This window comes from Electrophorus electricus, chromosome 5 (assembly GCF_013358815.1).
Source record: "Electrophorus electricus isolate fEleEle1 chromosome 5, fEleEle1.pri, whole genome shotgun sequence".
NCBI lineage: Eukaryota > Metazoa > Chordata > Actinopteri > Gymnotiformes > Gymnotidae > Electrophorus > Electrophorus electricus.
The window spans coordinates 16,809,202-16,827,650 of NC_049539.1; the positions used below are offsets into that span (position 1 = coordinate 16,809,202).

The following is an 18,449-nucleotide window of genomic DNA, read 5'->3' on the forward strand; positions in this document are numbered from 1 at the left end:
GCAGCCTGTAGCTTTTAAGCAGTTATGGTCATTGATCTGTGCATTAGTCTCTTCCTCAACTTGATTGGATTATATTTATTATGACAATAAAAATAGCTGTGAGAGGTCCATTTAAAATTATTTCATCAAGACATCACAGTATGCTAAAGTGATTAACTTGATATTTTTCTGAAAAATAACGTATGTTAACTTGCTGTCTGATATTTGTATTACCTTTCCTCTAACCCTCCTAATTAATTTCATAATCCAGATATTCTGTCTTTCATGTGTTAAATTACATTCATTAAAACAGGGCACACAATAAATTGTGTTCCATCAGCAGGATTTGGGTGGAGTGATGAAACATGCAGTATTTTATGAGTGCTTCTTGGATTTGCTCTGTCAGTCCGACCCTATTCCAGGCAAAAGCACATTAAGGCCAAACTCAGTCAATGCTGGGATTAACTCTCAACTTGTCCAGAACAGACAGCAGACATGTGGCCATGTGTGCGCTAGTGTCCTTGATGATCAAATAATGTACCATTCCATTCCAACCTGTATAGTTAATGTTACATGAAAAATACATGAAATAACTTATTGCTAAAGCTGAATGAGTATGTTCAATCCATCTGTGCAACATCTGAGTATATCCTCCTGAGCTCTACCTTCTACCTTCCCATTTGAAACTGTGATTTGGACAAAAACCTAGTCTAAACAGAGAGCTCCACACAGACATTAATTAAAACATTAAAATTATTGTGATGAAAAGTAGTCATTTTTACATGGGCAGTGCAACTGGGTTAGCAATTAGGTTAACGGGTACAACCTTCATTTCAGAAATGTTCTGCTTGAAGCCCTGTACTTGATCAGTATATTTGATCTTAACATTTGATGCTGGCTTGATGCTGAGCAGGCTTGATGCTAAGCAGGCTTGATGCTAAGCCACTTTTTTTGCAAACTTTATCTTTATCTTCATCTTCTGTCATTATGTAGATCATGTGTCATAGAAAAAAGACCAAACACTGAAGCTGACAATGAGTCATTACCTAAGAATAATACAAATTTTGCCATTTTGCAATTAAAAAAATGTTTTGGTAAGGGACTCCTAATAGGAACACTCCAGTTATGAGGTAACTACACTACCTTTTTTCTTTCTTTCTGGCCTTACAAATTTGCTACAAAAAAAAGCTTTGCTCCACACTTTAGAAACCTGCGTTAGCATGGAAACAAGCTAGCTAGGTAATTGGCAGCATCTGTTAGACGTCAGCATAATCATTCAAAAAAGAAATCCTAACTAAAGGTATCTACTATGAAATATCCATATGCAAACAAGGTTTCTAACAAATGTTTCTAATGAGGTCTAAAATAAACATGGCAAATTTTTACTTGTAACCATTAGCAGGCCAAGGTCTTGCACAAACATCTCCTACAATTAGCCTAATGTAAACACCTTGGGCAGGACAACACAAGTGATAATAAATGATAAGAGCTCCATATATACATAATCCATATGTCTGATCTACAGAGAATTAAAGATAACCACACACATCTGTGCCTATCATGGGTAAATGTGTGCAGCAATGGAAAGTTGAGTAAAATGCACTTGTCATTTATCTGTATTTAATGACAGAATACCTTCAATATGTATACAGATATGTACGATGTATATGTATGTCTACATGCAGAATGACAGAATACCTTCCATGTATTAATACTGTCCTGGAGCAGGCTCAAACTTCAATTTTCAAACTTCTTTTAAGGCCCTTCAATGAACATGCTGCTACAATATAAGTGGTTAATGATACCCAAGGTAAAATATCACACTAAAACATTTCCTTTCTTAAAAATAAAATTAAATTCGCACATTCACTTCTCTTTTATTATACAGAACACACCTACATGAAATTTGAACCCAGTTTCTTTACATAGTTGGTGTTGTATAATTAAGATTTATTCTGTCAGTTGGCTGTCAGTGCCTGAACAGTGCACCCTTAATCCATTTTCATTCACAGGTATGACTGACTACTGTAACCAATAAAGTAATTTGATCTGAACACGCTAACATCCAATCCATTCTTCAACAGCAACATGATCACTCCAAAGCATTTTCTTCTTTAAAAATTAAAGAAAATTATGAAAACTTTTTTTTTAAACTACACATACCAACAAGCTCATGTAAAGCCATATCTTGTCTCAGTACATATCATTGTAGTTACTGCTTGAGCTGGAACCTGTCTAACATTCCAATTAACAATTAAGAAAGCCCCTGACCACATGCAGGATACATCATTTTCACTTAATGGTGATTTAAAAAACGATCAGCAGTGTACAAATAGTATGTGTCCATAGTATGACTGCCACTTCGCATAAGAACAGAGGACATGAAATAATCACCCTGGTACCTATGAGAATGGAGTGATTATTTCTTTATTGCACTGATTTGTTTATTTGAATGTACATAAATAATTTATTTGGGGTCTGGAAACGTTAATACGGGACCTCTTAAAATTCTGCTCTAAGGAATTTTTGACTCATTAGTCAGTTCAAAGTGTTCTCACATTACATCTGCTGGCCTGTTACTTATGCTTCTCTAGTCAAGTACACTTTTACGAGTAGTTGAGAGCTGACTAAATCAAGAACACACCAGTACTAAGACTAAAAAACAGCCAACAAACAAAGGCTGTTTCTGTTCACCCAGGGTGCCACTGACATATGCTGACATATATGATCAGGATACACAGTTTCTTTTAATGTGGCACTATGTAGAAATTAACAATTAAAAGCTACATTCATATCAAAAGTCAGTCAAGCTGTGCATATTGCATTATTCACACTAACCAAATCTGCCAAATGCTGTAAATGTAAATGTAAATCAATAAAACAACTTTTTTTTTTTTTTACGACCATCATCAGTTTTTAAATTATTGTGTTGCAGGATGCCTTATTATTAATATTACTTCTAGCAAACATGTTCTGATCACTTTTGCAAAATAGGCTGTTTAGCATAAATGAATCACTCATGTAAACAAATTGATGTTTAAAATCTAGAGCTGACTAATGGAAAGGTTTAGACGTGTTATAATGCTGCTGGGCCAGTTCTCTGGAAGGATGATAAATGATGCTACTCAGAGTTAGCCAAGTCTTAACTGTTAAGATAAGACTATATAGTTTGTGAATGACCTCTTCCAGTTATGGGAACAGTTTACTGAAACACATAAAACAATTAAGAACAAAATGAAGATAGTGTGTCATGTTTGTATGATCTTGTTAGTATAATACTAACTGGAGCCTATCTGCATCATGATCTCTGACAATGTTTTATGGCTGAAAAAAAAAACCCTGCAATTTTATTGAACTTAACAGAATACCACAGAAGCCTAAGACAGGGTATTTTTCTTACAGTGTGGCAACCAATTTTTTCAGGTGTGTAATTGCCATGTGTAGCAACAACTACATGCAAAAAATGTCCAGTCACTTCACATGGACAGTAAGTAGGTAAGAAAGGTAATCACAAGCCTTTGATTAATTGGAAGATTGTGTCTTTGTTTATTTAGCAACAATGAAGTAGGTAGTCCATCCGGCAAGGATCAAGGCACCAAATAACACGGTGTATGTAAAGAGGACAAATCTCAAGAGTTCTCGCAAAGTCCGAAGAAAGCGAAGGGACAAAGGTTCTGATTCAAAATGCACTTCCATCTTCAAACTTGTTAAGCTTTCAAGCTTCTTCAAAGAGACAAGAAGGCTCAGAAACCTGTTGACATAAATATTTCCTTGTTTGATTGTTAAAATCAAATTTTCACAGTAAAATATTAACAAGAGATGCATTTCATTGATTGGTATTCTAATAGACGAAGTATTTAAATTGTTGAAATTTTCTATATTCATTTATCTGTCTGCTTAACTAATCTACAGCTTTAGGATGCTGAAAGATATTCATGACATTCGTTTTTTATTTATAACAATTTCCCAATGTAATTACATTAATGAGTTATTTTTTTTTAAATTATGAACTGAAATAGCATATAATGTCAAATACCTGGAAGCCTGTAATTTTCATAGGAAAACCTAAGTTTTTCGTGTCTGGATTTCGTTATTTAAACTTGTGAAAGGTAAAAACAATAAATAGTCCAAAATAAAACAAGAAATAAATAAAAAGAAACTTCTATCACTCTTTTAGCTTTACTACGAAGATATATAGTAAGGTGAAGTTCTGTGAAGTATTTCCGTGCACCGAAAGATTTCCAGAGAACCCATATCACAAAATAATCTTTGCTGTCCGTTTCAGCGGTAACGTATGGTTCTGTTTAAAAGTTCTTAAAGTTAAAAAAAAAAAAAGAAAAGAAATCAGAAAACATTATCATATATAAGCTATGTTTCACTTGAGTTTTATCGGGACTGTTTGGGCTTTAAGGAGTAAATCGATTACTTACCTGACAACGCTTAAAATTGTCTTCAAATAGCACAAAAAATGATGATCGTCTCCCTCTCGCTTGTCTGTGACCTGCCTCTGATAAAGCCGAAAAAGTCGTGCTGCAAGTCCTTATGCCATAGGAGTGGCCAAAAGGAGGCAATTAAATTGATTACAAGATCCACGAAACCCTTGGGTCCTCCTAATGGTACAAACAGAGCATCTAGCACCTGCTCCTTGGGCGAGTCTCGGCCCATCTCATTCCCAGTTCACCAACGAAGAAGAAATTATGTCAGTTCACACGTTATGCAATGTTAAATCGACTTGACAGGGAATAAACTTATAATTTATAAGGTTTATATATGCTATATAAAATGGCCAAAAGTCCTAAAATAATTTAGAATTCGAAGTGGTTAAAATAGCCTTGAGTTAAGGTTGCTTCTATTGTTCTTTTCCTTTGGATATATTTTATTTCTGACGTGAATTACCTAATGTTTCCTATTCGGCTAATAAGGAGAGTGCAAATGCTTTAATGATACAGCTGCTAGGTTTTTACATTGTCGATTCTTTCCCATCCCCGCTGGTTTCTGCGCGATGCTGCTATCGATCAGTACTGAGATCAGCCTCTCATCTCTAGCACAGAAGGGTTTGTCCGGAAGAGAGAGCAAATGGCCCCTTGATTCAATCAGCATCATCCGCTGTCAAATCATGCTCCATCCAGGGCCAGACCTCCAGACAGAGGCCCATTATCGGCTGATCGGGAGGCCTGTTATAGCACTAATTGCCACTATAGGAAGAAGACCGCTGACGTTTCACTTTACGCTCCCTTTTCCAGTTAGCCATGCTGTCGTGCTTCTCGGGCCGACAGTTATGACATACGTGCAGTATGTGCTGGGGAGATGTATGAGCTACTGATGAGCTGTTAGTTTTACTGGAGGTTATTACAACTCTCGTTAACAGACACGCTATATACGCAGGTTACCTTTTGTCACTTAAACGGTGGACAGACTTATTTGTTAGTGCCTTTTTATTTACATGGGAAGTAACCATAACAATCTATACACACATAGGCATTCTATACAAAAAAAAAGCCATCTTAAAGAGGACAACCTCGATACAATAAGTGACTAAAGTAATAGCATATGTAATAACTATATAGTTATTACATATATATCTCCTCAGCAACTAAATTCAATTCTCAGTTCTTTTTTAATATGTGGAACTGTAAACTGTTCATTTGCTCTACAGCATAACAGCTCAAACATAACAATAACCGTGACCAACAAAATGTCCTTGACTGACAATGAAATGGTCAATGTAACTGAAAGCTGATGGTAAGATACTGTGTAGTTACATGTGAGGATGTCTATAAAGCAGTCATCGTGGCAACAGATAACTAAACAAGCTGTTAACAGTGCCTACACTGCGAATTTACAATGATTAATTGCTGAAGAATCTGTAAAGAAAGAATGAAAGGCAGGCCGCTTCAGCATCTGAAGAGATCCATCATAAAGTCCATTAGAAGCTGCAGACAGACAGGAATTAAACTGGACCACTCCGGAAATGGCTGGTGAGGCAGCTTTAGAGGATTTGGGCCTCAGGTCGGTCCATAAGAGACTTGACCCAGCTGGTGCCGTTGATGAGTTTGGTGGTGGCGATGATGTACTCCGTCCCTCCGTCCTCCATTTGAGACAAGAAGCGGAGAGCAGCGATCTCTGCATATGTTACACCACCAAGAAAGAAGACTAGTGTGGTCCTGTTCTCTCCCTGCTGGCCTGCAAATTCAAAGTGGTACATGTTTGCTGCTGACATAAAAACATGATTTAAAAAAAAAAAAAATCATGACAATTTTTTTGCACTTCATGATTTCCCCATTATATAAATATTTCTGGAACCTTCCAGTAATATACCAGATATCAACAATAAAACAACGAGACTAAACAGGATGAATACATATTTGCTGTTTCATGTTTCTATATGTTTAATGGTAGTTTGGATGTGAGATATAAATCAAATCACCTTGCACTGAAATGATTAAAGACCCTAACTCTTGCAAACATCCTCCCCCACTACCAAAGACAAACAGAGAAATGCACATACACATGCCAGCTGCAATTATCATCAATTATCACCTCACTGTCAACAGAACATGGCAGGTACCAACATGCAATAACAGCACTATTAATAACCCAGACTTAAAGTAGCATCTCAACATCACTAACAAAATCTATTATTAACTTTTATCAAAAAACAATAACACATTTAACACAATACTTATAATTCAATACACTGTTTAAAAACAAAATTTTGATGTTTAGAAATATAACTATTTGTATAACTATTTTAAAATATTCTGTAAACACAATTTGCATTTGTTATTCTTGTGACACATGTTCATCCCCATAATTAATCCAGAAGTCCAGCCTCACCAATGCATAACACAGAGGTTTAATAAAACATGTGAGAGACAAAAGCTTCTCTTATCTACAGCAACCACATGCTAGTGCTTGTGTTTCCTCAGTGGAATTATCTGCTGTCTTTGTTGTAAATTGTGACAAAATGCCCTCTGAGCATCTGACCACAAAACTGGCACACACAAAAGTATAAAACATATATCCCAACCCCTGCAGCTTATATAAAGATATTTTGTCAGAGTAATTGTAGGTAAACCTTTGTTAGTCCAAATAAAATAGGTTTGATCACGGCAAATTGGTGGTTAAGTGGAACAGATTTCCTTGGGATTCCTGATGTTGGCATCCATTTTGTTGGTCTAAAATCAGACATAACCTTTTAGCATTTTCTTATCAAAGTTGTAAAACTTGACTATCAAATTACATTCAATTTTGCTGCCAATTGCAGCGATTTTCATCAACATATAGACAGAAAACTCCAATATACTTTCCTTATTATATTTCTTTAGCATCGATATAAAGCATGTACAAAACATAGTATATAGGTTGCCACATATTTGTCAGAGCTGGTAACAGCCCACTTCACATATTAATAATATTCTTTATGTTCTTATAACACACCTTTTAATATTGTCACAATATTGCTGATACCCAGTTAAAACACTACACCTATCACCAATCACACACCCTGATAACTTACTTGCTCTCAATCACCAGGTTACTTATCATTACACACACCTGTTATTGTCATTGTATTCACCCTATTTAAACCCCGCAAGTGCTGAAGTCCAGTGCTTCACATAAGCCTTGCACTGGGTAGTACGCCAAGCCGTCTTCAAACATTCTCTGAGCATCTTACTGTCTCTTTGTTAGTGTTCTTGATTTGTTTTGTTTTTTACTTGCCATGCCTCGCTCCTTCCTGCAATGTCACAAACAAATAAATCAGCACTGAACTACATACTCACAAACTGGCCCCTTACGTTTTTTATGGAGCCCAGACGGAAGCTGTTGCCTCTCCTCGAAGTGTGGGCCAGGCAGCATCTTCAGCACCTCCTCGATGCTCCGCCAGCCCGGCCGGGCCAGCACCTGGGTGAGCCGCACACTCAGCGGCGCATAGCCGCTGTACACGTACGAGATGTCATTGGGGTTCTAGTGTAGAGACGTTGCATCAATTGTTAGCACGAGGACCACATGTTAAGGGCAATAAAATTAGTGACATAAAATATTTAAAATGCTACCCCTTAGGGTGTGTACATCTGAGCTTAACACATTCAGATTCAATTCAATTCAGTTCAATTTTATTGTCATTCAATTTGCAAGCATATGTGTAAACGAAAAGAGGGTACAGCATCGTTAATGCGACTCAATCTTTAAATATTGCTATAAAATCTAATATCCATCAACAACTAGTTATACTTTACATCAAATAACTTTAATGCATGCTTCTTATGAAGTAGAAACAGTGTGGAACTGTTACTATGGTTCAATTGTTACTGTTATTGTTCAATATCACCACATCACAAAGTTCAAACTTACCCATTACCTGAAACACTTAAAGATTTTTGGAATATTTTGTTTGGTTTGAAGACAAGTACTGCTTACAGTATTTTTGTCACCTCATAACTAGACCAGGGTAAAATCATTTTGGCCATATGCAAGGTTTGTCCCACTCAAGATGCAGACAATTCAAGTTGCAATCAAATGAAAACCAAACTCACAGCAATCGCTGTGGTGATCAGTTCCCCTCACCAGTCTTTTCGGACTAACCTGCTCATTCGCATCCTCCATCCAAAGCTTGAGGGTTTTTCTGATGGTGGGATAGTTGTTCCTTGTTGTGGTCTGTGGTTTAAGCAAGCCAACCTTCTCCAGGTTGTTGAGGGTTAGGATGTGTTCGTATCCATACGTCTGCATAAAACAAAAAGGGTCCCATTGAGGGCCTGTTAAAGATACAGATATAGCAATAACCATCCACAAGTCCTGCGTTTACAACAAAGGAAACTGCAAATTGAAGACTAGTAGCAAGTCTTTTTGGGTAGAGGTGAGACATGTCAGTACAGAACCGGTTATCATCTGCTCTGGAAATTCAAATGCACCTGCAGAATCTCCCTCTTGTAGTAGTCAAGCACTTTCTGTTTCAGGCCATTGTTGCAGACAGACTGCATGCAGACTAGCCGGAGGATCTTGATAAGTGGATCCTTCTGTGCGATACAGTCCTCTATGTACGTGTTGATCTGCATGAAGACAGGTTCATGTTCATCTATCACTACATTTACATTTATGGCATTTAGCTGACACTATCCAAAGCAACTCACTGATTTCAAACTGATTTCAGCAAATGACTGAATTCAACTTGAGCGACTGAGGGTTAAGGGCCTTGCTCAGGGGCCCAACATTCGCAACTTGGCAGTGGTGGGGCTTTAACTGGCAATCTTCTGATTACAATCACATACCTTAACCACTGCCCATCATCATTACCTTCAAACATGCACTGACTCAAATAATTGACTATGGGTCTACACATGCTGTGCAAGATTAATTGAAAGCCTACACTTATTTAATCCTTATTTTATTCAACTATAAATCAAAATAAAATTATTTATTTACACAAAAAATAGGTACCTTGTCTGTGTCCACTCCGGTCATAAACTCTTGCTCAACCGTCAAATTGTCAAAAAAAGATTCTGAGGCTGAACAGAAAAATCAGTAAACTTAAATATTAAACTCTGAATGCCAGTTTTTCAGATCCCTATTACGACCAAGCATAAATTATCTCCAGAAATAGGTTTAAAATTCTTATAAGAAGAAGTGTGGAATAATGGCAATGAAAAAGGCTCAAACGCACTGGTAATGTCCTTGATGAGCTCAGCCACGGAGGTATGATTGGCCAGCGAGCTCCGAGCAGCCTGCATGTGTGGAAGCTGGGATACAAAGTTCTTAATCTCCCCGACGGTCTTTGCATTATGTCGTTCCTAGGAAAGGTCACCAACACCAACCAGTGACTGATTTAAGACACAGCCTATTGGAAAGCAATCTTTTTTTTCTAGGTTTTCTAGATTTCTAAAAGGTGCTTTGTTAGTTTCTTTGCATAAAAATTCAAAAGGCTGAATTTGGGTGTGTTGCAGTTTTGCAAACAGATTTGTATTCAATATATTTTTTAAAATCTTTTTTTGATGTCTGCCCAACCAAGTGAGACTGTAAAATTGGCCATATTTCACACTGCATTCGGTCAACTTTTCCATTACCGAACTTTTCCAAAACCGAAGTATTAGACCTGTGCTTCAGTACTCACCTCAAACGCTGCAGAGATTATCTTGGCTTTTTTGCTCAGGGCTGCCCCTACAGCATTGAAGTTCTTGTCTCGGATTTCTGCATAAAGCTCCTCAGCCGAGTTCAGCTGCAGCTTCTTGGGCTCTGTGGGTAGATCTTTACCTCCTTCTCCTGGCTTCTTCTGGGCAAACTTCTCAGGAGGGAGCTTCACATAACCTTATGTAGCAAAGCCATTTTGGACACATTGATCAGAATCACAACTGAGAACTTGGACTGTACATGAATGGCTACAGCAGATCTCGCTTTACCAGCCCTGATTCAACTTATTGGCTAGTTAATTAAGCTCTACAGAAGGTATGGCAGTAAAATGTACAGTGTTGTGGCATTTCTTCACTTTGATTTTGTCAAAAATATACACTACATTGCCTAGCCAAAATTTAATATACACAAAATGGCCTGGCCAAAATTACGTGGACACCCTTTCTAATTATTGAGTTCAGATGTTTCAATCAAGACCAATACTAACAGGTTTCTGAAGCACATAGCCATGCAATCTCCATAGACAAACACTGGCAACAGAATGAGCTGTAGCAAAGAGCTAGATGACATTCAACATAGCACTACCATGGAATGTCCACAAGATGGTTTGTGAAATTTCTGCCTTCCTAGATCTCCAAAATATTGTGCAAAGATGTGTGTGTGATGGCCAAGTGTCCACATACTGTTGCCAATACAATGTATGTATCAGGTCCTGATATTTTCAAGAACTGCTTATTGCATCTTACAAATGACAGCTAATATACAAAGCTAAGACGAACATCTTATGAACACAGACCATTGGTGATGCCATAGATCTCATCGATGAGACCCTCGTAGGTGAGTTGTGTGGCCAGTGGTGTGAGAAGGTCCACGTTACGGTCCAGCAGCAGCAGCGTGTCGAACACGGGCAGGATCTGATTCTGACTGCCAGCAAACTCCCTCTTCATCCGCAACATCATGTTAGCCACGTGCTACACAGAAGGAGACAGTTTTAGACATAGTGCAAGCCAAATAACCACAGAAACAGACAGTGAGGAAGCGAATACTCTCTGATTCAGGGAAGCAATATGTGGCTTCGCATTTTTCACATAATATATGAGGAGAATATTGCTATAGCAACAGCACAACAATGCTGCAATTAAAACTAAAAGTAATAAAATGCGAATAAAAATGTAGATCATAATTACACTCTATTTAAAGATTTCTAAAACAGCCTATTAATCTATAAACATTTGCTGAAATGGCTGCACTGGTATATGAATGTCTGCCAAAAAACACTTGAAAAAAATATAGCTGTACATGACTGAATTCCGCTGTACATGCTGAATATGTTGGAAAATCTCTAAAAAAAAATAATAATAAAAAGAAAACTTGGAAAAACTAATGGTGAATTAGAAGTGCACCTAAATGAAGGGGAGAGAGAAATAAGTGTCTACAAGGGCTAGCTGCTTTCACACTCACCCTTGCACACTCTCCTTTGCCAAAGATCTGCGGTATGGTTCCATACAGAGCCTGCAGTGTCATCAGACCCTTTGCAGTGTGAAACAGGCTTGTCTGGTCATTCTCAAGGTAACACTCCTACAGAAACCAAAACAAGACAAGGGAGAAATTCTTGATGTGATGTCAGAGAAAATTACTATTACATGCAACTGCTTGTCAAAATAAGAAAACAAAATATGGCAGACTGCTTATACTCCACATTTAATCAAGGTCACCTTCCCCAAACCCTGCTCCTGGAGAAAAGGAGTGCTATGTCTATGTCTATGAGTACTGTGCTCTATCGTCTAAACATCAAAGCACTTGGCTCATATGCAATATTAGGGTTTGTCAGTGTTTAATACTGATATGATTACACATTCAAGAGCCCACAGACTTCACAGATTGCCTTTTCAACCATTAGCAAAACTCAAGCTACCCTGCAGAAAGAACAAAATGATGGTCATTTCATATTTAATGAATTTATTTAGTGGAAAATCTGGGCATCAACATAACCTTGAACTTTCACATAGAAGTCAGTTTTCAAACAGCAGCCTCTGAACGTACTGGTTCCAAAAGCAATCACCAATGTAGAAAAACAGTCACCCCCATACCCTGAAGGCGCTCTCAGACTCCATGGAAAGCAGGTCTCCATCATAAGGGATGAGGTCCAGGATGTACTCGTCAATGTTGGTGAAGGAGTTCAGAACTCCCTGCTCCTTCAGCCTCTGCTCACACAGCAGACTCCGGCGAGGCACAAACAGGATGTGGGCCTCCCGTGGTGCAGGCAACTTCTCCTCACTGGGAGGAGAACACAGGTCAAGGGGGAGAGGAGCCGTTATACAGCCTGTAGGAGTGACGGATCACGGCAACATAAAAACAATTGTGTATATATATTCATTAAAATAGCACAAAGGTGGTGAGGTTCAGTGCACATTCTGGGGACCTCATACATATTACGATGATTAATCTTTTGGAACACATAAGCGTCAAATTACTCAATTATTAAGCAATCAGAGAACTGCAATGAGCCTGAGAAGAACAACATTTAAAAAAATAATAATAATAAAACAGAGAGAACAAGAGAATGAGAGACAGAGAGAGAGAGAGAGAGAGAGAGAGAGCGAGAGAGAGTGAGAAAGAGAGAGAGAGAGACTAACCTTATTACATTCTCTGCAATGATGTCCATTAACTCCAGTCTCGGTCGGACAAAGAAGATAATGTTTTTGACGTCAGCAGGGGGCACCCGTCCTCCTTTGAGTGTGAACATTTTTTCCACTTCATGTTCCTTGGAAAGAAAGCAATGAACTCAGCATGCACACCACTTAGTCCAATACACAGTTGAACATGATTTTCTAGACCGTTATTTTACATAGAGTTCTACACAACACATTCTTCACAATTTACTCAGAGGATAATGAGGAGTAATACCTATTACTGCCTTTCACCTCTTCTCACCAATTCCCAACAAGAGGCATACACACCTCCAGTGCTCTGTTATCACTACAGACTGTGTTCAATAAAAATCATCAATAAGCCAAATTATATGCAATAAGAAACAGATTATTTTTAACATAGAGGCTTGCAGAATAGTTCTGCATGGGTCAGATGCTGCCACACCTGCCATGCAGATATTGTTGGATGAAGTAGAGAGTGGTAATAGGCGATGTAACATTCTATGAACAACAGTTTAGTATGTTTTTAAATGATCTTGATTATAATATGCATTTAATGCGATGCATGTAGGCTTTACTTCATCAACATGTCCTCAGACATTTTTTCACTTGAAATTAGGAAGTGTTAAAGGCAGAAAAGGCTCTCATTCACCAGCATTTTTCAAGGCAATGTAAATCTCAGTGTTAAAAGAATTAATAATACTGCTTGGAAGCAGGCAAATTGAAAAGTCATTGTGTATACCTTCTGAACATACATGCAGAGAATCATGCATTATATTTGTTCACTAGTTGAACTTAACTTTCTCACCTTTAACAATGAATACTGCGCTATTAACCCAAATGGGCCAGTAAGGTACTCATCCCAGACAATAGCCTACAGACAAAAAGAGAAAACTGAAGCCAGAGCAACAAGAACAACCACCATCTGTAACATCACAAGACAGGATGGCATCCCGGATAAGTTGTTTAAGGGTGCCATTTGTCATCTTATTTTTTCCCAGATCAGCTGGATTGCCCTGGTAAGATGTTCATGTAAAGATTGTGTATGTGCAGAGAGCACACTGATTAACGGTAGGGGCGGGGTGGGGGGGGGTGTTTGTGACCCGGACATTGTAGACAGTATAATAATAATAATCCAAACATATACATTAACATTGATCCACTTCATAAAGCAAAAAACCAAACAAAAAAGCAAAGAAACAAACAAACGGCTGTGTAATCTAAAGCCAATGCCTCAAAGAGTGCGACCACTTAAATGTCCCACTGAAAACCAGTCATAAACCTTACTTAAATGACACTACCGACGGCCGATGTTAAGTTAGCTGGTTAATATTAGCAAAATATGAACGTAAAAATGCATCCACAGTAACATTCCTTAAAAAGATTACCTTGCTCCCAGCACATTTGTCGAGAAATTCACGAAGCTCTTTCCGTGCGGCTTCTCTCAAAATGTTTAAATTGACTCTGCCATAAGATAAGTGCGCAGCCATCTTTCGACGGAAGGGAACTATCAGAATCATGTGAAATGTCACATGATTCTGAGTTCCCTTCAGCGTCATGTGAATAATACCAATAGCAAATCGAATGATGTCAAAATAAAAGTTTCTTCGCACCAACTATTTACGTACATAATCAGATTTTTAAAAAAGCATAATAGGGGTAAATACTTATTTTAAATTAAATTAAACATCATAAAATGGCTACAACTTTCAATCTACAAAGTGAAAGAAGCAATTATGTTACCAAACGTTTTGAACTGCACATTGCAATCATGTCTTATAAACTTAAAAAAATGGCATTCTGAAGAAAAATAAAAGTTAGAGCCAGTTGAAAAATAGGATTTGTAATATTTTCAACACCAGTGCCATATACCTCTGCAAATTTACATTTGTACTAAAAACCCCACTAATCTTTAAGAAAAATATAGATTTTTGTACCACTATGAACCAAGGCTATAAAAAGAGTAAAGAGTTGTTTAAAGAACAAACAGAACATGACCAAAAATTCATTAATATGAGAACGTCCTGGCCAAGATTGAGAAAGCATACATAAAAATGATCAGAAACATACTGCCATTTTACATGAACCTGTTTTTACCAAAAGTTTCCATGCATCAAAGCATCACTTTTTTTTTTTTTTTTTTTTTGGGGTAAGCGGAAACGATACTATAGTGAATCACATAGTTAAATCTTACTAAGCATGGGTTAGCCTTATGTGGTATTTCTGAAGAATTATATAGAACATCATTATTCTGTGATGATATCATCGAAACAGACAACATCATAGAGTATATCACTCAGTTCACTGAAACAGAACCACATAACCACTTAAACATTTGTTTCTATGCCTAGTTTTCGTAATCTGTGTACTGTGAACCACTGAGTGAAGCATTATGTACTCACTGTCCTTGGGGGGAAACTGCTACCCCACTCACTTCCATGCCTATCGCGATGTTTGTTAACCTTTTTTAATGATCAGTTTATGTTCTTTTAATTTATACATTATATATAACATGTTGACCCCTTTACTTATCTTTGTTCTACTCTCTACACTACTTTCCTGTTTTATTACACACACACACACACACACACACACACATGCACACAGGCACGCACACACACACCCACACACACACGCACACATGCAGACACACACGCACACACACACGCACACGCACACACACACATGCACACACACGCGCACACACACGTACGCACACACGCACGCACACACACACGCGTGCACACACGCACGCACACAGACACATGCACACATACACGCACACATGCACACACGCACACACACACGCACACACATGCACACACACGCACACACACACGCACATACACACACACACACACACACACACACACAAACAAACACACACACATACATATATTCTCTGACACTCCTCAGAATACTCCTCAGTATACACACACACGCGCACACATACACACACACACAAACGCACACACACACACACACACACACGCACACATATACACACACACACATACACACGCACACATACACATGCACACACACGCACACATGCACACACACACACATGCACACAAACACACACACATGCACACACACACACGCACATATACACACACACACACACACACAAATACACACATATACATATATTCTCTGACACTCCTCAGTATACTTAGAGCTTCTTGCTGAGAACTTCACCCCTGTGTTTTGATTAGGCATATGGCTCTCCGAGTATTTGTAATGGACATCTGAACGACAGACATGATTGTTCATAACAATTTTAACCTAACAATAATACTCTGTCACTCCAGTTGCAAATTACATTAAGGTGTATAGCAGTGGTGTAGCGCAATATTCTGGGGCCCCACTGCAAGGTCGGAGCCCTTTTCAATGTTTATTTTTGTACATTTTTTATTTGGGGACCACACCATCCTGGGGACCCTCGTGGAGACCACGCCATCATCTCAAGACCGCTGAAGTGCATGTCCTGCTTATCCTACCCCTAGTGATGTAGAGTGAAATGCATGCAATATAATAAGTAACAATTAGTAACAATCTGCTCCTTTAAAACATCATGTAATGCTTCTGCAATTCAATATATAAAGCAAGCATACAGTGTGGAGCTTTAGCCGCTCTAATATTTTGCTGGATAAGATGTGTAATCTAAGTGATTTTGTAACAACTGAGTGGCAGTTGTGGGCAAAGGCACTCTGTGAATAGGACAGATGTAGAGAGGTCAAATTTGTTAAAGCTAATAAACAGGCAACAAATACTCAAATACCAGCTCAGGAGTGGTGTGTAGAATCACTGAATGGATGGTCTATGTGAAAATTGTGATAAAAAAGCAATGTTATAATCAGACCTGGACAACTGAAGTTTGGAAAGATTGAAAACCTTGAGGAACTGAGAGTCTGCAGTATAAATGTGCACCCAAAAAATTATGTGATTGAGACAGTATGGACAAAAATCCAAAAGGAATATGCCAACACCTTAATGCTTGCTCGTGAAAAAGAGGCCACTGAATACAAAGATATAAAAAATTTGTTTATAATTTATTCTACAGTTGTTTCTATATTAAATATACTATTCTCAAAGATGTGGTAATGCAGATTTTGTTGCAAGATTTCTTTCTCCATCAAAGAGATTATTACATTCCAAAAATAATATATTACAGTCCAAAAGTTTATTCAAAGTAGTATAAATAATGATAATAAATAATAATAAAAAGCTTGGACCTTTATATAGGCATATCACAACTTAGAAAACAAAGGTTTTTACCCCTCTAACCATGAACATAGGCTTTCGAGTACATTTAAGCCCAGACATTTTATGTCATAATCCTCCTTGCTTGTAATTCTCATATCCAGGTTTGATGTATAATTGCAGTCTTTTACTGAGAAATAGCTGCCAAACTGGTATTCCAGGTTTTTGGTCCTGCTCTTAATGGCATTATCAGAAATTCTTTGTTCTAACACACTGAGATATTTTGTGAAAGCACAAGCAGAATTGGTAGTATCATTTGATATTCCAGCCATGCTTGTCACAGGTGCACAGTTACTGACGATGCTTCTCTGAAAAAGATACAAACAAAATAGTATATTTCACAATCATCCAGTGCATATGTATATTTATTCTTATTATAAACCCTGAGTTTTTTGCCACAAAGTACAAGATTTCATAGAAACTTACATAGCTCTCACAGAGTGCTGATGACACTGTCTGGAGAAAAACTATTTGGTGATTTGGTGCAGAATAAACTTGCAGTGCACTACAGGTGAGAAGGACCATTATAAGTGTCTGGAAAGTATTTCCTACGAAGGAAATTCTTGTGTTATAGCATGCTTATACACATCACAGCAAGACATTTTAAATTTTATATATATATATATATATATATATATATATATATATATATATATATATATATATATATATATATATATATATATATATATATATATATATATATATGATGTGGCCGATTGAGGTTACAATTAATACAAAACTTAGTTAATGGAAAGTGTAACCATAGTTTTGTTCCCTCTTATATTTAGAAATCAATATGGAGTAATATTATGAGAACAACATAAAGTAGCTAATAACTGTTTAATTGTATGACAGTATTACCTGCAATATTATTAAATGAAATGGGTATATAAAAAGGAAATATAAACAATTTATAAATATTTCAATTTAGTTAAGCATTCACGATTTATATATATATATCTATATATATATATATATATATATATATATAGATTTATATATATATATCTATATATATATATATATATATATATATATATATATATATATATATATATATATATATATATATATATATATATATATATATAGTATTTAACTACCTTGTGTGTGAACCATATTGCAGAATTGTCTTTGATGTGTCCTCTTGTAATATAAGCATCCTTTTAAGCATCCTTCTTATTTATATTCACATAACCTGGGCTGGGGGAATTGTGTCATCAGTATCAGAGATTATGCTATTCCTCTGGATGATTTATGAGAGTACTGTCATGGAAGGAAATGCTTTGAATTTACTGACTCAGAAATTATTTTGAATCACATTTAGGAAGACAGCAGATTAACAAGATAATCTTAAAGGTTCCAAAAATGAAATTGTAGTCATGTAAGGTTTTTCAGAAATATATAGGGTAGTTTAACTGATAT

At 37.1% G+C, this 18,449-nt stretch overlaps 1 protein-coding gene across 1 annotated transcript; it reads right to left on the minus strand.

Annotated features, from left to right (window-relative positions):
* Nucleotides 1-5,396: 5,396 nt before the first annotated feature.
* vps33a (VPS33A core subunit of CORVET and HOPS complexes) lies at nt 5,397-14,263 on the minus strand. The gene is made up of 13 exons (XM_027009336.2): nt 14,144-14,263; nt 13,564-13,629; nt 12,741-12,868; nt 12,195-12,381; nt 11,566-11,682; nt 10,901-11,075; nt 10,088-10,281; nt 9,641-9,767; nt 9,418-9,485; nt 8,892-9,029; nt 8,566-8,703; nt 7,779-7,947; nt 5,397-6,162 (listed from the first exon to the last, which is right to left on the minus strand). Exons 1-13 carry the CDS (start codon nt 14,243-14,245, stop codon nt 5,969-5,971), a joined length of 1,803 nt encoding a protein of 600 aa, XP_026865137.1. The 5' UTR covers nt 14,246-14,263; the 3' UTR covers nt 5,397-5,968.
* Nucleotides 14,264-18,449: the final 4,186 nt, after the last annotated feature.

Coding starts and splice junctions, on each gene's coding strand:
- vps33a (XM_027009336.2), bottom strand. CDS start 14,245: ATGGCTGCGCACTTATCTTATGGCAGAGTCAATTTAAACATTTTGAGA. Junction 10,282..10,900: donor GATCTATGGCATCACCAATG/GTCTGTGTTCAT, acceptor TTGCTACATAAG/GTTATGTGAAGCTCCCTCCT. Junction 9,030..9,417: donor CCGGAGTGGACACAGACAAG/GTACCTATTTTT, acceptor GTCTTCATGCAG/ATCAACACGTACATAGAGGA.